The sequence below is a fragment of the Sus scrofa genome, chromosome 3, assembly GCF_000003025.6.
Source record: "Sus scrofa isolate TJ Tabasco breed Duroc chromosome 3, Sscrofa11.1, whole genome shotgun sequence".
Lineage (NCBI taxonomy): Eukaryota > Metazoa > Chordata > Mammalia > Artiodactyla > Suidae > Sus > Sus scrofa.
In genome coordinates this window covers 8,579,037-8,599,959 of record NC_010445.4, presented here as the reverse complement: position 1 = coordinate 8,599,959, position 20,923 = coordinate 8,579,037, and the positions used below count along the sequence as shown (strand labels likewise).

Below are 20,923 nucleotides of genomic sequence, written 5' to 3'. Positions count from 1 at the left end.
CGGACCCCGGCTGGCGGCCGGGCCGCGGCCAAGGCCCGCCCCCGACGCCGAGGCGGCCGCGCCGAGCCTGCGAGAGGCTGAGCGGGAGCGCGGGCCGCCGGCACGGACCCTCCCCCGCCTCCTCCCGAGGCCGCCGCCCCCGGGTGCGCCCGCCCTCCGGCCCTCCCCGCCGGACCCTCCCCCCGCGCGGGCCGGGCCCCCCGCGCCGCCCCGGGAGAGGCCGGCTCGCTCCCGGGGGGCGGCCGCCCGCGCCCCACGCACCTGGCGCCCCCTCCCTGAAGGGCACGCCGTCCTCCCCGGCCGGGCCGCCTCCTTCCCACCCCCGCGCTCCTAACGGTCGTCCTCCTGCCCCTCGGAAGCTCGGCCCGGGCTCCCCACCTCCCCCCGCCCGCAGTCTCCGCCCGGGGGCCCCGGACCCTAATGCCCGGTGCTGCCCGGAGATTGCCCCCAACGTGCCTCTGGCTTCTTATCGAAATTAGCTGGGCCCTGCAGGTCTTGAAGTCCAAGCGTTCCATGACTTTGGCTAACGTGGAAGCCTTTTTTCTTAACCAAAGCACCTCGGCTGGGTCTTCGCTTAAATTTCCTTTCAGCAAGCGACGTTAGTGCTTGGTCATTGGGGTCTCCTTCCTCCTGGCTGCCTGGGCTTGTGAAACACCTTAGTCTTTCCTGTTAGCAGGCTGGGCCCTTCCCAGCACATCTCCCCTGATCCAGCAGCTCTCCAGCCACAGCCCCTCACACTTTGCCTTTTTATTTTGTTCCCTTCAAGTTCACTTCAAAAAGATCCTCATCGCTCATATCTTACGCAGTCATTACTGTAATTTCCAGTAAACTTCCAGGTCTGGTCCATCGTAGGGCCCGGCCTGACCCTGAGAGGTAGATGCCCAACTAGTACTTGTTGGCCGGCTCTTTCCTCCATCCACCCAGTCTCCTGTCTTGCTTCTCATTGCTGCTTTTCCAAAGATCAGCCTTTACAATCTCTCTGCCCCTGAGAGCTGATGTGCACTTGCAATTTAGCCCTGCCCTTTGGCCTTGCACCTGAAACACCATCAGTACCAACAGGCTGGTCCCTTTTGCTGCTCTCAGGGTGAGTTTTCTCTCTGGCTCCTTCAAGTATACCGTTCCTTGTGCACTGCTGCAGTCCGAGCCACTCACCCTTACTCCCGCCTCCGTTTTTTCTAGGTGGTGTGTCATTGGGCAGAGTTGGGGCAGATCTGGGCTTTGTGTTGCTACCATGGCCTGGGGTCCAGGGACCTTGAGGGTCCCATATGGCGATTACAGTCAAATGAGTTGTGTTCTAAGACTCTTGGCCTGGTTTTCTCAGCCAATGGATGTGTCAGTATTGTGTGTGGTTTGGTGGATTAAAGGACCCCAGTTTGCCCCAGCTTTTACATCTGTGGTTGGAGTTTGGGATGGGGGAAAAAAACCCAAAAAAACAGAAATAGCCCCGCTTTAGAGCAGAGGAGGTGAGAAGAGGTGGCTCTGGGCAGGATTTTTAGTAGTCTAGTAAGGAATTAAAAATGGTTTCAAAGTCACAAAGTGTGCCTGTGAGTTTGGGGTGGTTGTGGGTACACGTGAGCCCCTTCTCCAGGCTGGCTCGGGTGTCTGGGACATCAAGGTCTGTTGGGGCAGCTGAGGCTCCCTTCCCTGTTTTCCCTGACTGGAGCCCAGGTCTGGGCAAGTGGGCAGAAGGATCAAATGAGGTAAAGTGTGAAAGTGCTTTGAAAACTGTTAACTGCTAGACATGCCACTGGGTGTGGTCCTGATGGCTCAGAGAGCAGAGCCGGGATAACTGACCAGCAGGGAGAAACTCAGGCTTGCACCCCTTTTTAAGCCTCAGAGTTCTCATCCGACCTCGGACCATGCGTGGCAGAGAGTCTTTCCATCCTGAGAAAGGGCAGAGAAACCTCCAACAGGCTTGGGGCTGGGCGGTTGCTCAAATGTTGGGGAATTTGGGATTCTACTTCTCTTGACAGTGGTGCCTTCCTGTGCCAAGGCACATTGCTCTGGATCTGGGCTAATTTTAGGGGTGATGGAATGTTCTTAACTTAGTTTGTACTGGGACTGCCTATTCTCTGGATCTTTTCCTTCTGTGATTTCTGAACCCCAGAGAGCAGGCTCCCCTCCTGTTCCCTCAAGCCTGTTGTGAGCACCCAGGACCAGTGTGTGTCTTCTCCCCTCGATTCCAGCAGGGGGCAGTCTTCTAATAGCAATAATTCAGATGCTAGGGGAGTGAGAGTATACAGAGGCTAGAGAAGGAGGAGACTGCCTGGGAGGGAATGGGTAGATGAAGCGGGTAGGGCTGAGGGGGGGGACTAAGCACAGCACCAGGTAGCCTGGAAGGGATACTGTCCCCAGTTCCCTGCCTGCCACCTCCCGCTCTTTTCCTTCATTGGAAAGAGATCAGAGCCCTGGTCGTTGAGAGTTGGTAATAGAGAAACTTAGGGGAATTTTTTTTTTTTACCTTTTCTTTTCTCAAGGATTTCTTCCTGGCAGGATTTCAGATTTCTCTTATGGGACAGTGTAATTAGGGAATGATTTCCTTGTTCTTCAGAGGGGAGAATGAGCTGGAGTCAGTTTTGTTTCTCTTGTCTTCCATTCTTCCGCATAAGCAGACTGTAGGCGTTCCCCTCTGCCCAAGGGGTGCAGGGGGTTACTTGACCACTGTCGGGACTTGGGGGCCAGATAATTCTTTGTCCTGGGGGTTGTCCTGTGCATTGGAGGATGTTTAATAGCATCCCTGGTCTCTGCTTATCATGAGGTGCCAGTAGTGTTTCCCAGTCACACCCACCAGCTGTTGCCAGGTGTGCCATGGGAAGCAGAGCTGCCCCAGTTGAGAACGGCTGGCTTTGAGGAAGCAGGTGGAAAAGATGCATGCCTCTTTGGAGCACTAGAAGCCCTAGTGTGTGTGTGCTGCTCACAGCCTGTGGAAGAGCCTGGCAGCCACCAGGTTCCGGGACCCAGTCCTCTGGCCGAGCTCTTTCTTACCAACTGCTCGTCTGCTCCCTCTCACCTCCGCAGTCTCCCTGCTTCTCACACCGGAGCCAGCCAGCCACATTTCCTCAGTACGACCAGGACAGAAGGTGACAGCCGGAAGCGGAAAGCCCCTGGCGGCTAGCCGCCTTTGGCACTCCCTGGAAGGGTGGGAGGGTGAGTCGTCCCCTCGCTGTCCCCCTGCCCCACAGCGGCTTTCCATGCCCACAGGACCCTTCCGTCCTGTCCATTTAGAAGATGGGGCTCTTCTGAGGTGAACTGGAAGACTCAGAACAGCCTCTCCTAAGTTTGTTTGAAGGAAGCGGGCTGTTTTTCTTGGAGTGGGAATGACTTAGGTATGCAGCAGCTCTCCCCACGTGTCTTTTTTTTCTTAAATCTTTTTTTCAGTGGTGCTAAAATATAATGTGTACCATTTTAACCCCCGCCCTTTTTTTCCATGGTTGTGCCCATGGAATATGGACGTTTCCAGGCCAGGGATTGAATTTGAGCCACAGCTGTGATCTACTATAGCTCATCACAGCGCCAGATCCTTTAACCCACTGTGCCGGGCCAGGGATCAAACCTGTGCTGCCACAGCTACTCAAGCTGCTACAGACGGATTTTTATTTTTTTTAGTGCCACTCCTGCGGTATATGGAAGTTCCCAGGCTAGGGGTCAAATTGAAGCTGCAGCTGCCAGCCTACGCCACAGCCACAGCAACATGGGATCCCAGCCATGTCTGTGACCTATACCACAGCTCATGGCAACAGCAGATCTTAACCCACTGAGCAAGGCCAGGGGTCAAACCTGCATTCTTAGGGATACTGGTCAGATTCGTTTCCACTGAGCCACATTGGGAACTCCTACAGCCAGATTCTTAACCCAATGTGCCATGGTGGAGACTCCCTGTTTTAGCTGTTTTTAAGGACACAATTCAGCAACATTAAATACATTCACATTATGGAGATTCTGTTGTAGCTTAGCAGGTTATGAACCTGACTGGTATCCATGAGGATGTGGGTTTGATCCCTGGCCTCACTCAGTAGGTTAGGGGTCTGGCATTGCCACAAGCTGCAGCGTAGGTCACAGATGTGGCTTGTATCTGGCATCACTGTGGCTGTGGTGTAGGCCAGCAGCTGCCGCTCTGATTTGATCCCATCCCAGGAACTTCATATGCTGCAGGTGTGGCCCTAAAAAGAGAAAGAAAAAAAAAAAAAAAAAAAGATTCACGTTGTGTAGCCATCCACCCCATCTGCAGAACTTTTTTACCTGCCCATTTCACTTGAAACTCGATCCCTATTAAACAACTCTCCGCTCTCCTTGCCCACAGCCCTGGCACCCACTGTCTACTTCCCTCTGAATTCGACTCCCCTAGGAATCTCACGTAAGAGAAGTTATCTAATATTTGTTCTTTTGTGACTGGTGTATTTTACTTGGCTGATGTTTTCAAGATTCATTTATTGGTCGGATTATGTCAGGGTTGTAGCTTAGAAAGAATTAACCTTACTCCACTGTTCTGGGAGGCCTTCAGTGGCAAGAAGAGCTTTGCACCAGGCTTGTCTCCTCTGACAGCCGTGTCCGCAGTGGTGGGCTCCATCTCCAGAGGGGTCCAGCTGAGACTGTTGTAGAAGAGCTGCCCATGCTGGGGGAGGGCATCTCGATGGCCCCAAAAGCTCTAGGGGTCTGGGAGTGGGAGCGTTTTGCTTCATCCTCTGGTCTGCACCTATCGGTGGGAGCCGCCTTCTCTGGGCCTCTCTGGTGGAAACCCTTGTCCCTCCTTCTTTCCTAGAGTCTTGGAGTTGATGGGAACTGTGGAGGCGCTCCAGTCCAGCCTCCGCCCCAGCCAGTGAGGGAAGCCCTCCCACCCTCTGCTCGGAACCACCAGGGATGAGCCACCTCCCAAGAGCCGCCTCTGCTGTTCCTTAGAGGGGCAGGTCACTGCTACCGTCGCCACTTCTGTCAGCCTCAGTAAGTCTGATCTTCTTTCTGCTTTATGGTAAGGGCTCCTTCCTCCTCGCTTGTGTTGTAATGCCATTGTTCCCTTCTTGGTTCTTTGTACTGAAGCTCTGGCTCTTCCTGATCCCAGGGAAGGGGCCTGGGTGTTGATTCCTCTTTGGTAGATGAGCCCTGGGCACACTGGCCGGACTTGCCTGCCCTCAGCCTTCAGTGTGTATCCCACCTCCGGCCCTGGAATAGAGCCCCCCTGCTCCCCTTGTACAGAATTTCGCCCCAAACGGAGTCTCTGGATTCTAGCTGCTGAGCAGCCAGACCTGAGTTTTTTCAGGAGAGAAGTAATTTTGCTCCAGATAAACTACTAACACTTTTCATAACTGGCCTTTTTTGTTTCTAGAGTATTCGTGGGTCAGGTGGGTGTTTTGCTTCCTTGTATGTGTTTTTTCTTTGTTCTGAACATGCAGACATTCCTCAGGCACCCCTTTACTGAATGCTGGGCGTTTGGCGAGAGTGCTGAGCTATGGAGAGGTGCCTGGCGTTCTCAGCCATGCCTCCAGCACCTCAGCCAGCTCTGCTGCATGAGCTGACCGCTGGGGAGGCCTGCTGGGAGGACATGCAGGAGCTCTGATCCCCTGTGCTCCATATAACCCGCTGCTGTGTGCAGCTCCACGAGGACAGAGGAGGGCTGGAGGCAGGGAGGTCTGTCTGACCATTAATTTAACTCCTGTTTCTTCCTTTCATGTTTCCATAAGGATCTTGCCTAGATGTGAAGGTCCCTCCCTGGGCACTGCTCTGGTCAGACCAACATCCAGTTGCTTGGGGACCCTGGTTCACTCCAGCACAGCCCTTTTCCTGAGAGAACTTGGCCCCCGACCTACCTGCTTCCCTGGGCAAGGCTGCCAGGTGAGTCTGGGCCGGAGGGAGGGCATCCCCTTACAGAAGGTGGAAGGGGCTGTAGCTGCCTGTCTCCTCCTCTCCCCCAGGTTTCCCCCCAGCGTGACTCTTTGGTTAACTCATGGTGTGAGTGACCTGTGGCTGGCTCGGGTGAGTCCTTAGAGAACCCATTACTGTGCCCGCTTAGGTGGGGACCTGTTCCTCATCCTCTTGGGTTCTTGGGGTGTGCTGTCCCCAAGGCCCAGTGTCCCCCATGCCTCCGCAGGTGTTTGGAGAGTGAACGCCAGGTACCCCCTCCCCTGCTCACCCCCTGCGACCTCTAGGACACACCTAGCTCCACGATGGCAGCAGAGACCCTCAACTTTGGGCCTGAGTGGTGAGTCATATGTGCTTTGGGTGGTGTGGAGAAGCTGAGAAGAACAGAACTGCTCAGATTCCTGTTTCTCTCCATCTCGTGTCCTTTTTCCAGGCTGAGGGCCCTTTCTAGTGGTAGCAGTATGGCCTCCCCACCCCCGTCCCCTGCCATGCCCAAATACAAGCTGGCTGACTATCGCTACGGGCGAGAGGAGATGCTGGCCCTCTATGTCAAGGAGAGCAAGGTGAGGGGGTGGTGAGGGGTGTGTGGCCCAGTTGCCCACTAGGTCTCGGCCAGTGGAGAGGGCTCAGGAGCATGTGTACCACACAGTACCATCCTGCCCTCATTGGCAGGTCCCTGATGAGCTGCAGGACAAGGAGTTTGCTGCGGTGCTGCAGGAGGAGCCACTGCAGCCCCTGGCGCTGGAGCCTCTGACTGAGGAGGAGCAGGTGGGGCCAGGCCTGGGCAGCTGCAGTGTGGGCGTGGGGTCTCCACCTCAGCGGGGGGTGAAGTTGGGAAGGGAGGTGGTGGAGGTTGTGGTTCTGGATGGGTGGGGCTGGTTGGGTGCTTAGGTCCTCACTCCCACCCCTGGCTCCCTCCTCAGAGAAACTTCTCCCTGTCAGTGAACAGTGTGGCTGTGCTGAGGCTGATGGGGAAAGGGGCTGGTCCCCCCCTAGGTGGCACCTCCCGTGGCAGGGGCAGCACACGGAGCCGAGGTAGAGGGCAGTGATGCCATGTTCTGGGGCGGGCAGAGGTGGGGCCTGTGGTCTTGAGGACCCGGAGAGGGGAACCAGCAGGTTTCCCACGTGCATCTCGTTCCTTCTCCAGGCCGAGGCCGTGGTGACAGTTGCTTTTACCAAAGAAGCATTGAAGAAGGCGATGGGACCTTTGGCCGAAACCCCCGGGAGATCCAGCGTAGCCAGAGTTGGGATGACAGGTGCAGACTGGAAGCAGGTGGCATAGAGGCAGAGCAGAGAGAGGCCCCAGGGTTAGGGCCAGGGTCCCATGGAGGGAGGCTTGGTACTCTGTCATCAGAGGGCACCAGGAGACCCACTCATTAGCCCAGTTCAGAGAGCTCTCTCCATGCTCTCTGATCCCCCGTGGCCCCACCCTCTTCCTTCCGATTATCCGTGCACCCCATTGGGCTCCCTCCCAAGCCCAGTTTTCCTCCCCTTGCACCCCCTCCTCTCAGGGCAGAATGGACAATGTGAGCAGAGACCCTAGAGGTCAGGGAGGGAATTGTCCTCTGTTTGTTTGTTTTTTTCTTGTCTTTTTGCTATTTCTTGGGCCGCTCCCACGGCATATGGAGGTTTCCAGGCTAGGGGTCCAGTCAGAGCTGTAGCCACCGGCCTACGCCAGAGCCACAACAACGCGGGATCCGAGCCACGTCTGCAACCTACACCACAGCTCATGGCAACGCCGGATCGTTAACCCACTGAGCAAGGGCAGGAACCGAACCCGCAACCTCATGGTTCCTAGTTGGATTCGTTAACCACTGCGCCATGACGGGAACTCCAGGGAATTGTCCTCTGATCTGCACCTTTCCTTCTGATCTGCACCTTTCCTTCTGCAGAGGCGAGAGACGGTTTGAGAAGTCAGCCAGGAGGGATGGAGGTATGGAGAGTGGCGAGGGTGGTGGCAAGGGCCCCAGGTCATTGAGAGTTCGGGGAGGGCTGAAGGGGGTGACCCCAGGTGGGAGATGTTTCCTAGGGGAGGCAGGGGGGCAGGGGGCCTGGAGCGTGGCAAGGTGCATAGTAGGAGTCTCGCAGGGACCATGGCTGCCATCTGCTGACTGTGTCTTCCCCTACCCCAAGCACGATCCGGGTTTGAGGAGGGAGGGGCTGGCCCGAGGAAGGAGCATGCCCGCTCAGATAGCGAGAACTGGCGTTCTCTCCGAGAGGAGCAAGAGGAAGAGGAAGAGGGCAGCTGGAGACTCGGGGCAGGACCCCGGCGAGATGGCGACCGCTGGCGCTCAGCCAGCCCTGGTGAGATTGGGGCCGGGGGGCCGTGAGCACTTCCCACGAGGGTGGACACCCGTAGCCAGGCCCAGGGAGCAGAGAGATCTGGAGCGGGGCAGGTGGGCCAGCAGTCCCAGAAATGCCAGCTGTGTCACGGGGTCCTGGTGGGCAGCAGAGGAGGAGAGACCCTGACTTGACCGGCATACCGATTCTCCTTCTCCGACTTTTCCGATCCAGATGGCGGCCCCCGCTCGGCTGGCTGGCGGGAACATGGGGACCGGCGTCGAAAGTTTGAATTTGATTTGCGAGGGGAGCGAGGCGGGTGTGGTGAAGAGGAGGGGCGGGGTGGGGGAGGCAGCTCTCACCTCCGGAGGTGCCGAGGGCCCGACGGATTTGATGATGACAAGGACGGGCTCCCGGAGTGGTGCCTGGACGACGAAGATGAAGAAATGGGCACCTTCGACGCCTCCGGGGCCTTCTTGCCCCTCAAGGTATCTGGTGGAGGGGGTTTCCTCGGAGGTCGGTGGGATCCTGCCTTGGGGCGGGGCGGGTCCTCCCTGCGCTCGTTGTCCTCTGCCCCTCACCTCCTCCTTGTATCCCCAACCCACACAGAAGGGCCCCAAGGACCCTATTCCTGAGGAGCAGGAGCTCGACTTCCAGGGGCTGGAGGAGGAGGAGGAAGAGCCGCCGGAAGGGCTGGAGGAGGAGGGGCCTGAGGCAGGTGAGCCTGCGGGTTTGGGCCTTGGGCCAGGTCCATGGGCAGCGGGAGAAAAGCGGGTGCTGACCCAGTGTGGAGAGGAGCCTGGAAGCAGCACGGCTGTGTCAAGAAGGCTCAGTGTCAGATAAAAATCAAAACAGAATCGGAATGACCCTCAGAAGTCCCTGAAGGACCCTGTAGAACACGGTGCTGAGTCAGTGGCCCCGTGATGTGGATGCGCGTCCATGACCATAGGGGCGAAAGAGGAGGTGTGCGGAGCAGGCTTCACAGTGTTCGTTCCCCTGGCATTCGTCGTGTTGACCAAAGTTACATGGATGGACACCACCCAGAGGCCCTTCTGGCCGCAAACGAAGGGTTCATGCTAAATCGATGTGAAGGCTTTCCAGTGTTTTGGTTTTGAATTCTTGTTATTACTCTTCCCTTTCAGGCGTGAAGGAACTGACCCCCCTGCCTCCTCAGGATGAGCAGTCCAGCTCCCCATCCCCACTGCCCACCTTGGGCCCGCTCTGGGGAGCTAACGGGGAGGGCGATGATGCTGTGGACAAAGACCTGCCAGCCGCTGAAGGTAGCCAGAGGGTGGGGCCGCCCTTTCCCTAGAGCCTGGGCCTGGTGGGGAAAAACAGACCAAGGGCTGTTTGCGGGGAGCAGGATTAGAGCCCCCTTTTCTGGAATGAGTGGTAGGGGGCTGTCACTCCCCCCTCTCTGGACTTGCTCATCCCACCTTCCCCTCTTTGTTCCTCCTAGGAGACGACACGAGGGGTATGCAGCTGAGTCCTGGTGTGGGCTCACCCCCTGGCCCTCCAGGAGATCTGGAAGATGATGAAGGCTTGAAGCACCTGCAGCAGGTGGGGGGGGGGAGCGTTGCTGAGAAGGCTCCAGAGAGCCTTCCCTAGCAGGAGCAGGGTCTTTGTTCCATCTTTCCTTGCCCCGGTTCCAAGCTCTTCCCATGTGTCCCACTGTGTCCAGAAGCTGACCTCTTGACCCCACCCCACCTTAGCCCCAGTCCTGTCCTAATGTTGCTGGGATTGGACGGTTGAGACTTCCCTCTCTCCCTGGGCTCCCAGGAGGCAGAGAAGCTCGTGGCCTCCCTGCAGGACAGCTCCCTGGAGGAGGAGCAGTTCACAGCTGCCATACAGGCCCAGGGCCTGCGCCACTCGGCAGCTGCCACGGCCCTCCCCCTCAGCCACGGCGCAGCCCGGAAGTGGTTCTACAAGGACCCACAGGGGGAGATCCAAGGTGCCATGGGGACCGGGGCATGCAGGAGGGGCTGCTGGGGCACTGGGACAGCACCATTCTCATTGAGGGCACCTCAGGCAAGCCTTTCTGACCACAGGCCCCTTCCCTTGGTCCAGGCCCTTTCACGACACAAGAGATGGCAGAGTGGTTCCAGGCCGGCTACTTCTCCATGGCCCTGCTTGTGAAGCGGGGCTGTGATGAGGGCTTCCAGCCACTGGGTGAGGTGATCAAGATGTGGGGTCGTGTGCCCTTTGCCCCGGGGCCCTCACCACCCCCACTGCTGGTGAGTGGAGTGTCTCCCCCTTGGTGCGGAACAGGGATGGGAGGCAGGAGCCTGATGGATGGCAGCGGGTGGTGCCCAGCAAGACAAGGTCAAAGCTGCAGGGGTGCTCTCACCCTCGCTCAGGGAAACATGGACCAGGAGCGGCTGAAGAAGCAACAGGAACTCGCGGCAGCGGCCTTGTACCAGCAGCTGCAGCACCAGCAGTTTCTTCAGCTGGTCAGCAGGTACGGGGTGCTTAGCAGGGATTGTCAGTAGGGCCAGCGCCGACCCCATGGCTTGCCTGCCTCACGCCGGCCTGCATTTCAGCAGCCGCCAGCTCCCGCAGTGTGCTCTCCGGGAGAAGGCAGCTCTGGGGGACCTGCCGCCACCGCAGCAGCAGCAGCTCACCGCATTCCTGCAGCAGCTTCAAGCTCTCAAACCCCCCAGGTCTGTGGGCTATTTTGTGTTCCAGGGCTGTGTGTGTGTGTGTGTGTGTGTGTGTGTGTGTGTGTGTGTGTGTCTGTGTCAGTGTCAAACTGGGTGGGGGTGCCAACCAGAGATGGCTTTAGGGTGCTGAGCATCAATGCTTCTTCGCTTCTCAGGGGTGGGGACCAGAACTTGCTCCCGACGATGAATCGGTCCTTGTCCGTGCCAGACTCGGGCCCCCTCTGGGACATACATACCTCAGCCTCATCACAGTCAGGTCTGTGGCCAGTGAGTTCCCCGCTCGGCCGTGTCCTGAATCTTGACATCCCTTCCCCTCATCCCCCAGCAGTCCCAGGTGGATGGGTGGGGTCCTGGGGGTCTGCTCCTTTCTGCAGCTGCCTTTGCCCTCTGCAGGCGGTGAGGCCAGTCTTTGGGACATACCAATTAACTCTTCGACTCAGGGTCCAATTCTAGAACAACTCCAGCTGCAACATAAAGTGAGTGGGTATCCGGGGCTGGAGTCTTTGGGTGATCAAGGGTCAGGCGGAGGTGGGAGGGCAGGACGTCTGATCTCAACCACACCAGTTCCAGGAGCGCAGAGAAGTGGAGCTCAGGGCGAAGCGGGAGGAGGAGGAGCGCAAGCGCCGGGAGGAGAAGCGCCGCCAACAGCAGCAGGAGGAACAGAAGCGGCGGCAGGAGGAAGAGGAGCTGTTTCGACGCAAGCAGGTGGGGGTCCCATCAAGCCCTCAGCTTGCGCGGGCAGGGCCCGGGGCCAGCTGGCCGCCCGCCATCACTGCATCCCTGCTTCAGGTGCGGCAGCAGGAGCTTCTGCTGAAGCTGCTCCAGCAGCAGCAGGCCGTGGCTGCTGTTCCTACGCCTCCTGCGCCCAGTTCCCCGCCCCCATTGTGGGCCGGCCTGGCCAAGCAGGGACTATCCATGAAGACGCTGCTGGAGCTACAGCTGGAGGGCGAGCGGCAGATGCATAAGCAGCCCCCACCTCGGGAGCCGTCACGGGCCCAGGCCCCCAACCACCGTGTGGTGAGCAGGCTGGGCCCAGCCCCTGTGCGCTGGCACCTTTGGGGCGCTTGGGAACCCCTTCCGGTCAGCTCCTAGGGTGACCCGGGGTGGGGAGGCATGCTGGTCCGTGCTCAAATCTGGAGGCTCTCCCTGCTGCATGGCCCTCACCTTGCCCCGCCCCCTTTGCCACCTGAGCGAACCGCCCGCTCAGCATTCTTCAGTGTGGGTGTTGCTGTTTGGGCCACCCTGACTCCCTGCCATCCGTAGCAGCTTGGGGGCCTGGGCACCGCCCCCCTGAACCAGTGGGTGTCTGAGGCTGGGCCGCTGTGGGGCGGGCCCGACAAGAGTGGGGGCAGCAGCGGCCTGGGACTCTGGGAGGACACCCTCAAGAGCAGCGGGAGCCTGGCCCGCAGCCTGGGCTTGAAGAACAGCCGCAGCAGCCCCTCTCTCAGGTGGGTGCCAGGGCCTGCAGGGTCCAGGCCAAGGGCGGGGCTGGAAGGACACAGGACTCCTGAGCCAGTCCTCTGTCTCTGACTCAGCCCCATCCGCTTCAGTGACTCCTATAGCCACCTGTCAGGTCGGCCTGTGCGCAAAAAGACAGAGGAGGAAGAGAAGCTGCTGAAGCTGCTACAGGGCATCCCCCGGCCCCAGGATGGTTTCACCCAGTGGTGTGAGCAGATGCTGCACACGCTGAGCACCACAGGCAGCCTAGACGGTACAGCAGTGCTCCCCTCGGGCCGGACCAGGGGTTCCAAACCTGCGCCAGGTGGGCCCTGACAGCCGCATCCCGCCCTGCAGTGCCCATGGCTGTAGCGATCCTCAAGGAGGTGGAATCCCCCTACGACGTCCATGACTATATCCGTTCCTGCCTGGGGGACACGCTGGAAGCCAAAGAATTTGCCAAACAATTCCTGGAACGGAGAGCCAAGCAGAAGGCCAGCCAGCAGCGGCAGCAGCAGCAGGTGAGGTTTCTGAGAGCCCCAGCTGAGAGACCGAGGGCGCCCAGCACTCTCCTACCTGCCCCTTTGCTGCCTTGTAGGAGGCGTGGCTGAGCAGTGGCTCCCTGCAGACGGCCTTTCAGACCAACCATAGCACCAAACTCAGCCCTGGGGAGGGCAGCAAGGCCAAGAGGCGGGCGCTGATGCTGCACTCGGACCCCAGCATCTTGGGTGAGTTTGGAGGCGGGGCCGGGGAGGAAGCTCCTTCCTCAGTGCCAGGCAGAAGCCTGGGTAGCAGAGCTCAAACCCAGCTTCCCCCGGCTTCAGGGTACTCCCTGCATGGACCTTCTGGTGAGATCGAGAGCGTGGATGACTACTGACCAGCCCGTCCCACCAGCGCCCTGGGCTGTAGGCCAGGGGCAGCAGCAGCGGCTTGGACCCCAGGGTCCCCAGCCTGCAGGCTCCCCTCGAGGAGCATAGGAGGAAGCAGGGGCAGGGGCCCCAGCACTTGTTACAAACCACACGATGCACCTTAATTCACCCACCACGAGGCACTTTACAGATTGGGGGGAAGGGGTTTTTTTTCTTTTCCTTTTTTTTTAAATTTTAAACAACATTGAAGAGAACATTAGGAAGATGAAAGAGATTGTTAAAAACTAGACTCTAAGCACCCCTTTCCCTTTTGGGGATAGTGGGCGTGACCATGGAAGATCCACAGAGGTTTTGTTTTGTTTCGTGTGTGTGTTTTTTTTTTTTTTTTTTTTTAAGAAAAAAGAAAAACAATGAAAAAAAAAATGGTTAGGAGACTGAAAGAAAAAACACACTGTTATTTTGGGGCAGTGGGGACATGGGCCCCACGGACCTGTCCTGCCTGGCCCCCAAGGCTGCACTTACCCTCCCTGCCCCACAAGGTGGGCTATTGGGGTAACTGGAAGCTGGGGTGCCAGCAGTTTGCACAGCGAGGCCCCCACAGCCCCGCCGGCCGGACCCGCTGTGAACGGCTCCCTTGTTGCTGTGACTGTGGCGGGGGTGTCTGGGGTGGGGGCCAAAGTAGCCCCTTGGCTTTGCTGCTTCGGGGGAAAGTTGCACAAATGGGTCAGGCTGCCTCGGTGCCCCAGGCTGCCATCCTACGCTGGCTCACGAGGGTGGATGGGAGAGGGCCAGCCGTGCCAACCTCATCTGGCTGTTAGGCCGGCAGAACTTCCACTCTGGCCCTGGTGAGGGGTTTGAACCCCCCACCGCTGCCATTCGGGGGTCCGACCTGGGTATGAAGCTGAAAGCCCAGCTCCCTGCCTTGCCACATGAATGTATTCTCTGGGCCACAAGCCCCTGCTGCGCCCCCTGCCTCAACTCTGAGCGAGGTGGGGGCGGAGCGGTTCCTCCAGGAGCTGGAGAGAGAGGCACCACTTAATGACTGTCATTTCTCCTGTGAAGGGGGCGGAGGAGGGGCCGAGGAGTCCATGGCAGTGGGCAGCTTGGGGCTTCAGGTTGCAGTGCGGGGGGCTGTTAGGAGTCCCCCCACCTGCAGCTAGCTGTGTGGCATCTGGACCACTCAGCCTTGCCCTGACCCCTCCACTGACCAAATGGGAGAGGAGCAAGTGGCCTCTCCCCTCCTGCTCCCCTGATGTGTTTTTAATGTTGGGTAGGGTGGGGTGTCAAGGATGGGAGTGTCTGTCTCCTGGGTTGGGGGGTAGGCTGCCCTTCACCAACTTCTTATTCCCAATCACCTATCTAGGTTTGTCTCCATTTGTGGGGTGGGGGGGGTTGTTTTTTTTCCCCAGTTTGTAGTATCTCTTGGATTTCCCATTTAACTTTTCCCATGGACCTCATTGCTCAGAGTGCAGTATTAGGGCAAGATTCTGCCACTGCCTCCCCTCCATGAATGTATTTCTCCTTCCCGCCTGCCCTGGGGAAATGGGGAGTGGCCCCAGTTTTCTTTCCCCATCTGTCCCCAGAGAGATGACTTTTTTTTTTTTTTTTTTTTTTTTTTGCACCAAAGTGGCAACTGGGTCAGTGTTGGGGGATAAAGCTGGCCTCGGGGGTGGAGGGATCCCCTCCACCTGCTTCTCCCTGGTTTCAACAGTGTTAGCGTCCGTGAAAAGACAATATTCTCTCTAAAGCAATAAGGGGGTGATGGGCCAGGGGGAAATGTCTTGCTGCTGCTGGCCCCCCAGCTCCCCCTTTCCTCGAGCCAGTATTTGGCGGCATTAGAGGTGTGGGGGGAGTACTGTTGTGACTGAATGTAACTGCCCCCACCCCTGCCGCAGCCAATGCAGGGGGCAGGGGGATGACACTCTTCCCCGTTTCTTCCTCCCCCCTCCCCCCCAGCTAAAGAGACTTTGAATTTAGGGGGCCCTTGAGCCTGGAGAGGCCTTAACCCTGTGAGGAAGTGTAGGGGGAACCCTCTCCCACCCCCATCCCCTTCTGAGAGTGGTCAATGTTTACAAGCCCCTGAGCCCCCCAGCCCAGGGACTCAGCCCCTTTGCTGTCCTTTCCCAGCCCGTCTTCCTGGGCCCAGCTGCTCTCCCGCCCTTCCTGGGGTTAGGGTGGGTGCAGGGGTCATTCTGTATCCTGGCGTCAGCCTTGTACCCACAGTCTCCCCGCCCCCATGTGACTCCCCTCTCTTCTACCTGCCCCTGTAAATACTCCCCTTCCCCCAATAAAACTTGGTGTGTGTTCTCCCCTTCTGCCTGAGTCTTTTCCTGAACGAAGGGGACTCTGGGAACTGAAAGGGCCACAGGCAGGGGGCAGGCACCTCTGGTTGGCTGACCCACAGGCCAGACTAGAAATGGGAGGGCTGTGTGTGGAACCCCTGTGACCTGCTGGGCAGAGAAGGTCCTCCTGCCAGTGACTCAGCTGCCATCTGAGGAGGAGTGGGATTTGGTGCCCCGTGTCCCCAGCCAGTGTGCCCTCAGGGACAGGGACCTAGAGTGAGGAAGATACAAGCAAGGGTAGAGGCCAGATTCAGAGTTGGAATTGGTTCCTTTATGGAAAAACTGAAAATATAATAAAAATTAAAATAAACCAAGTTTTAAAAAAGCCAGCCCCTGAAGTTTCCACCTCCTGCCTCTGGCCCTCCAGAGGGATGAGGCCCCAACCCCAGGGCAGCAAAAGGGTGAGGGCTTTCTGCCCCTCTTCCCCATTCTATCCCCATCTTAATCACCACAGTGGGGCCCCCAGGAGGAACCAAACCAGGGTAGGGGAGCAGGGACCCAAGGCCCCGTGGCCTGGCGGGGGAGGCTCGGTGTGCACCCAGCCCCAGAGCTCCCGGCCTGTAGTGTGGGCATGGGCAGGGCCCCTCCTAGCCTGGGCCCAGTTGGGGTCGGGGCTGTTAGTTCCAGATCTTGAGGAAGGAGTCCCAGGAGCCTGTGGCCACAGCCATGCCATCATCAGTGACACCAAGGCAGCTCACACGGTTGTCATGGCCTGCGAGGACACCTGTGACACGGGGGACATCAGAATTCATCCAGCCCAAGTTCCCTGTCCCTGCCTGCCCCCCTGCTCAGCTCCAGCCCTTACCTGCACGGTCGCCCTTCATGGCATCCCAGATGTTGCAGTTGAAGTCATCATAGCCAGCGAGCAGCAGCCTGCCGCTGCGCGAGAAGGCAACAGAGGTGATGCCGCAGATGATGTTGTCGTGGGAATACATGAGGAGCTCCTGGTCGGCCCGCAGATCAAAGAGGCGGCACGTAGCATCATCGGAGCCCGTGGTGAAGGCGTAGCCGTTGGGGAAGAACTGTGGGACACAGGACCGGAGTGGGAATGAGGGCCCAGGGGCAGGGCAGGGCAGGGCAGGGCCAGGAGACTGGCAGACACGGGCCAGCCCAGCTCCCCCCAGAACTTACTGCCACGGCATTGATGTCGGATTCGTGGCCGATGAAGGTCTGTCGGCACATCGAATCTCGCACGTCCCACAGCTTGATGGAGGCGTCACAGGCTCCTGACACAAAGGTGCGGCCATCGGGGGCCAGCGACAGGGACATTACATCCCCACTGTGTCCAGCAAAACCCACTGTCTGCTGGCCAGTCTCAATGTCCCACAGGGCACTGGAAAGGTGACAAGAAGGGGTCAGAGCAGTATGCAGGACAGAGGCCCTCTTCCTAACCCCTCCACCCCATGAGCCCAAGCCTGACAGAGCCACTGTGTCACAGAAGCCTGCTCCTGTCCCCAAAGGGTCTCCCCTTCTCCCTCCTTCCTGCCACCAGAGCAAGAGGCTGAGGCGTTGAGGACGACTCTGCCCATGCTTGAGCAAGCTGTGTACTACGTGCTGAGCACTCAGGCACTGCCCCCTCCCCTCAGGAAGTGCGGCCCAGTCCTGACGGCCTAGGTCTGGCAGGGCCTCACCAGGTGGTGTCCCCCGAGCTGGTGATGATTTGGTTGTCATCCAGGAAGCGGCAGCATGACAGGTAGCCTGGGGAAAGGGGCTGGTCAGCCGGGTCTTTAAGGGAGGGCAGCGCAGCCCCTCCCCCCACATCAGTGCCCGTGCCTTGGCAGGCCCCTCTCACCAGTGTGGCCAGGCAGCTCCCGGCTGACCCTGACATTGCCCTCACGGGTCTTGAGGCTGTAGATGGAGCAGATGTTGTCCAATCCCCCACAGGCCACAAAGTTCCCTGAGGGCGCGTAGGCACAGGTCATGACCCAAGAGGAGCGCAGTGGGATAGCGTGGACCTATGGATGAGGGGCAGTGCCCAGGGTCAAAGCCGGCCAGGGGCTGCAGCCCAGCCCCTACGAGCCTCAGGCACTACCTTTACCTTGTTGGTGGTGTAGCTGTCCCAAATGATGAGCTTCCCATCCTGGGAGGCGCTGACCAGCAGCCTGTAGGCGGGTGGCAGGAAGGGCAGAGGGGTCAGCAGGGGAAAGCCCCCTCTGGAGGCAGGGCACCTCTCCTAGCTGGTGGGAGACACTTCCAAGACAACGCCCAGTAGCAGCCCACAACTTGCTGTTGGTGTGGTGTTGTTTCCCATTCCCTGGGGATGTCAGGGAGCCACGGTCTTCCCAGACTTGGCAACATGAGCATCCTGTTCATGGCACCAGATCGGCAAGGCTCTCCCTCCCCACCTTGCCTGCTGTAAACTCAGCCCCAGGCAAACACGACAGCTCAGCACACAGCCCCAGCTCCACACACCTTGAGTCTGTCCCCCAGTGCATGGCATAGATTTTTGCCAGGTGCCCACGGAGAGTCCTCCGTGTCCTCATCTGGATTCTCCCCACTGGGTCCAGCCCAGCTGTGATCTGTAGGTGGAGACAGAATGGGGTCAGGGAGGTCCAGGCGGCAGCAAGCTTGGAACCCTTGCTCCTTCCCTAAACCCCACGTCCAGCCCTGGGATCATCTCACCTGGGTCAGTGTTGAATCTCCACATGCTTTTCGGGCATCCTATAAGAGATGGCAGAGCCAGTCAGAGAGAAGCAGGAGAAAAGACGGGAGGGGGAGGAGAGGAAAGAAAACAGGAGACAGAGGAGTAGAGAAGACGAGACAGTAAAAGATTAGGGTACCACCCCCCTCCACCTCCATCCCCTTCCCTGGAGCAGTACAGTCAAGCCCCCTCCCCCTGCCCGTTCAGCGTCTCCTGCCCAGCCGGCCAGGCCCTCACCCGGATCTGGTTCCGGAGCTGCTCGGCCTCCTGTCTCAGTTGCTCCAGCTCACTCATGGCGCCGGGCCCGTGGGGCGGGGTTGGGGGCGGCTGGGGGCCGCGGGACGGGGGCTGGGGGAGGCAGCTCCTCGCCGCTGGCCCGAGGCCTGGGGGATGCAGGGCTGACGTCAGGCCCAAGGCCGCCGGGGAAGAAGGGGGAAAGGCGGGGTTGAAGCGCGCGGCCCGGAAGGGGTAAGCGCCGCTGGGAGGGGGAAGGGAGGGGGCGACAGCGGTGGCTGCGGTGCCACGGACAGGGCCAGGGTCTCCTGGCACTGGTGAGCCGCCTTTGCAGCGGAACAGCCGACTTCCCCAATCTTCCTCCCGCCCCCCGGAAGCGGAGCGGGAAGTGTAAGAGGAAGCGCAGGGGAAACCCCTCCCTCGGACAGCAGCCCGGGCGGGACACCCGAGGCAGGAACTGGGGGCCGGTGGGGGGGGTGGGTGGCGGGGAGAGTCCCTTCGAAAACAGACCTGGCGTCCGCCCTGGCCCGCACAGGCACCACCCGCCTAGCACCTAATTTTAAAAGGGGCGTTGCCTCTTTAAATTCACCCCCACACGCCGCACACTCTCCACGCACACCCCCAGCTTCGACTGGGGGTGGGGGGAGACCAGGGGAAAGCTGGGCTGTTCGTGGGGTTGCCTAGGCAACCGTCACCCGGACTGAGAGCACCTCATTGGTGAAGTGCCCCCACCGTAGCCCGGTTGCTAAGGCAACCGCATCCACGGCAGAGACCTGTAGGGTGGGTGACCCCACCCCCGGCCCCAGCCCCATCGCCCCCGCCCGACCCAGCCTCCCGCCCCTCCCCAGAACCGGCCCGGGTGGCTGTTTACAGGATTTGGAAAAGCCGATTGGGCACTAATAGGTTCGGGACGGCTCACCCCGGATTATCCCTGGGCCGGCTGCGCCCCATTAGCCGCCCGCAGCGGGTGGAGGCGAGGGTGGCAGGGAGGGCAGCCCCAAGCCTCTGCTCCTCCAGCGCCGAGGCTGACGGCCCCGGCGTGCCTGCAGGAAGCCCGTGGGAGCCGCTCTCGAGTAATTAGGTCTCCGAAGAGAGGTCCCGGGCCCCGAGCGCGGAGCTGCTCTCTCCCAGGCGCCGGAGAGCGGGCTGGCGAGCGGACGGCCTCAGGCGGCCCGGCCCCTGCACCCTCGGCTCCCCAGGAGCCCAGCCTGTGAGCTCCGCGCCGGGGCCCCAGGGGCCTGGCTGGCTCCGCTCCAGCGCCCGAAGTCCTACCCCCCCCCTCCTTTGGACACCTGTGTGATCTGGCCATGCACACTGCACTCTGCCAACCCAGGCGTCCCCCACCCTGCTCCCACTTCCCCCAGGCCCTGGGCGTTTCTCTTCCCCGCTGACATTTCCCCTCGCTCTGTTCAGCTTTCTACGCCAGAGCCTGGGGACGCCCTTCCAAAGTGGGGGGCAGAGACCCCCATCCCATTTCCCCAGCTCGGGACAAAGCCCCTCAATTCCAGCTGCCGGCAGCCCAGGCCGGGCGGCAGCGCCAGACGCCCCAGGCAGAAGGAAGCAGGCCAGGAGGAAGCCGCTGGGGGCGGGGGCAACGCTCCCAGCCCTCAATCCCTATCACCCTTCCGAGCCCCCTCGGCAACCCCAGATTCTGGGCATACAGCAATTGGGGTCCCAAGGAGAAATGGGGGTGCCACCGCCTCCGCAAGGCTGACGGGGCGAAGGGGAGGCAAGGGACAAGCGAGGGTCCCCGGATCTGGCAGGGGAAGGCGCGGGCCGGTGTGGCTCTTCGAAACGCAGTGGGCCTGGCTCTCCGGCCCCCACGACCTCCATTTTGCCCAAAAGAAAGCTCGGTGGGGGGTAGGGGCGACTGGGAGCTAAGCGTGAGGTTAGGACTGCTAAAGGGAATGAGGTGCCGAGGTCTCTGGTCTAGGGGGTAATGGGTCCAGAAAAGAACCTAAATCGAGGGTGGAGACAAGGGAAGGGTGGCCTCGCGGCCTTGCCTGCTTCTCTGAGGATTCTGGACTTTTGCAAGGCGAATGCCAGCGGCGGTGCGAAATGGGAGGACACGAGGGGTGCTACCCCGGGGGAGCTAAGAGGGTGGCAGTGGTGGGGAAAGGGGGCGGGACAGGGCCTAGAGGAAGCCCCGAATTTAGCCCCCCAACTTCTCAGGGAGCAAGAGGCAGGTGGGGGTGAGATGAGGTCTAGAGTCAGGCAAAAGGCCCCTGATGCTGCAGGGAGCGCGTGCGTTATTGGGGGCGAGGGTCCCCCAGTTCCCCTTCCGGGTTTGGGAGCGACGGGGCCATAAGAAGGGAGGGGATGTCTGGGGAGTTACGTCCGCTCCCGAGAGGCCAGACCGGGTAGACAGACGGAAGAGAGGTTCCCCCACGGGAATTTGGGGCTGGGAAGGGGATGAGGACTCCTTTTACCAGCGGAGGTACCTGTGGCGGTGGGACTCTGCGAAGGGTCGCTAAAGGAGAGCGGGAGGTCCTGTCTTCCTCCGCGGCGGAGGCGGCAGCGGCGGCGACGCGGATGGATTTTCTCAGTCACCCCAACTCAACCGTCCAGCGCTGCTCTCCCCAGAGCGGAGGGATCCCGCCCGCCAGT

The 20,923-nt window shown here is 59.8% G+C and overlaps 3 protein-coding genes across 19 annotated transcripts in view; 2 read left to right on the top strand and 1 right to left on the bottom strand.

Annotated features, from left to right (window-relative positions):
* LOC110260076 (branchpoint-bridging protein-like) overlaps positions 1-334 on the top strand; it is a 9,079-nt gene extending 8,745 nt beyond the window's left edge. Inside the window, exon 3 of the mRNA XM_021087974.1 lies at positions 34-334. Coding sequence (XP_020943633.1) covers positions 34-334 — 301 coding nt within the window. The remainder of the gene's footprint in view (positions 1-33) is intronic.
* The window catches only part of GIGYF1 (GRB10 interacting GYF protein 1), a 15,581-nt gene extending 167 nt beyond the window's left edge, over positions 1-15,414 (top strand). Inside the window, exons 2-31 of one of the 16 annotated variants that reach the window (XM_021086245.1) lie at positions 3,019-3,080; positions 3,202-3,326; positions 4,301-4,354; positions 4,760-4,938; positions 5,676-5,826; positions 5,907-5,967; positions 6,083-6,193; positions 6,287-6,416; positions 6,526-6,621; positions 6,777-6,888; positions 7,001-7,109; positions 7,746-7,786; positions 7,987-8,157; positions 8,368-8,621; positions 8,743-8,851; positions 9,276-9,413; positions 9,593-9,693; positions 9,913-10,084; positions 10,201-10,367; positions 10,491-10,591; positions 10,674-10,793; positions 10,949-11,049; positions 11,187-11,269; positions 11,358-11,498; positions 11,583-11,810; positions 12,057-12,241; positions 12,344-12,504; positions 12,588-12,751; positions 12,829-12,958; positions 13,055-15,414. In XM_021086245.1, coding sequence (XP_020941904.1) covers positions 6,159-6,193; positions 6,287-6,416; positions 6,526-6,621; positions 6,777-6,888; positions 7,001-7,109; positions 7,746-7,786; positions 7,987-8,157; positions 8,368-8,621; positions 8,743-8,851; positions 9,276-9,413; positions 9,593-9,693; positions 9,913-10,084; positions 10,201-10,367; positions 10,491-10,591; positions 10,674-10,793; positions 10,949-11,049; positions 11,187-11,269; positions 11,358-11,498; positions 11,583-11,810; positions 12,057-12,241; positions 12,344-12,504; positions 12,588-12,751; positions 12,829-12,958; positions 13,055-13,107 — 3,102 coding nt within the window. In that variant the 5' untranslated portion in view covers positions 3,019-3,080; positions 3,202-3,326; positions 4,301-4,354; ... (2 more) ...; positions 5,907-5,967; positions 6,083-6,158 and the 3' untranslated portion in view covers positions 13,108-15,414. Of the gene's footprint in view, positions 1-256; positions 3,148-3,201; positions 3,327-4,300; positions 4,355-4,759; positions 4,939-5,675; positions 5,968-6,082; positions 6,194-6,286; positions 6,417-6,525; positions 6,622-6,776; positions 6,889-7,000; positions 7,110-7,745; positions 7,787-7,986; positions 8,158-8,367; positions 8,622-8,742; positions 8,852-9,275; positions 9,414-9,592; positions 9,694-9,912; positions 10,085-10,200; positions 10,368-10,490; positions 10,592-10,673; positions 10,794-10,948; positions 11,050-11,186; positions 11,270-11,357; positions 11,499-11,582; positions 12,242-12,343; positions 12,505-12,587; positions 12,752-12,828 lie in introns of those variants that run through there. The other 15 variants (XM_021086240.1, XM_021086246.1, XM_021086244.1 and 12 more) reach the window with 15 other exon arrangements.
* Positions 14,692-20,923, bottom strand: GNB2 (G protein subunit beta 2). Of its 2 annotated transcripts, XM_003480989.3 has the most exons (10): positions 20,758-20,923; positions 18,320-18,465; positions 18,064-18,102; positions 17,854-17,960; positions 17,480-17,543; positions 17,234-17,396; positions 17,073-17,139; positions 16,573-16,774; positions 16,247-16,463; positions 14,692-16,165 (listed from the first exon to the last, which is right to left on the bottom strand). In XM_003480989.3, the coding sequence occupies exons 2-10, from the start codon at positions 18,374-18,376 to the stop codon at positions 16,059-16,061; spliced, it is 1,023 nt and encodes a 340-aa protein (XP_003481037.1). In that variant the 5' UTR covers positions 18,377-18,465; positions 20,758-20,923; the 3' UTR covers positions 14,692-16,058. The 2 variants fall into 2 exon arrangements, with proteins under 2 accessions (XP_003481037.1, XP_020941908.1); XM_021086249.1 differs by lacking the exon at positions 20,758-20,923 and having other exon boundaries at positions 15,700-16,165; positions 18,320-18,471.

Coding starts and splice junctions, on each gene's coding strand:
- GNB2 (XM_003480989.3), bottom strand. CDS start 18,376: ATGAGTGAGCTGGAGCAACTGAGACAGGAGGCCGAGCAGCTCCGGAAC. Junction 17,397..17,479: donor ACAGCTACACCACCAACAAG/GTAAAGGTAGTG, acceptor CCTCATCCATAG/GTCCACGCTATCCCACTGCG. Junction 16,464..16,572: donor CCGACATCAATGCCGTGGCA/GTAAGTTCTGGG, acceptor TGTGTCCCACAG/TTCTTCCCCAACGGCTACGC.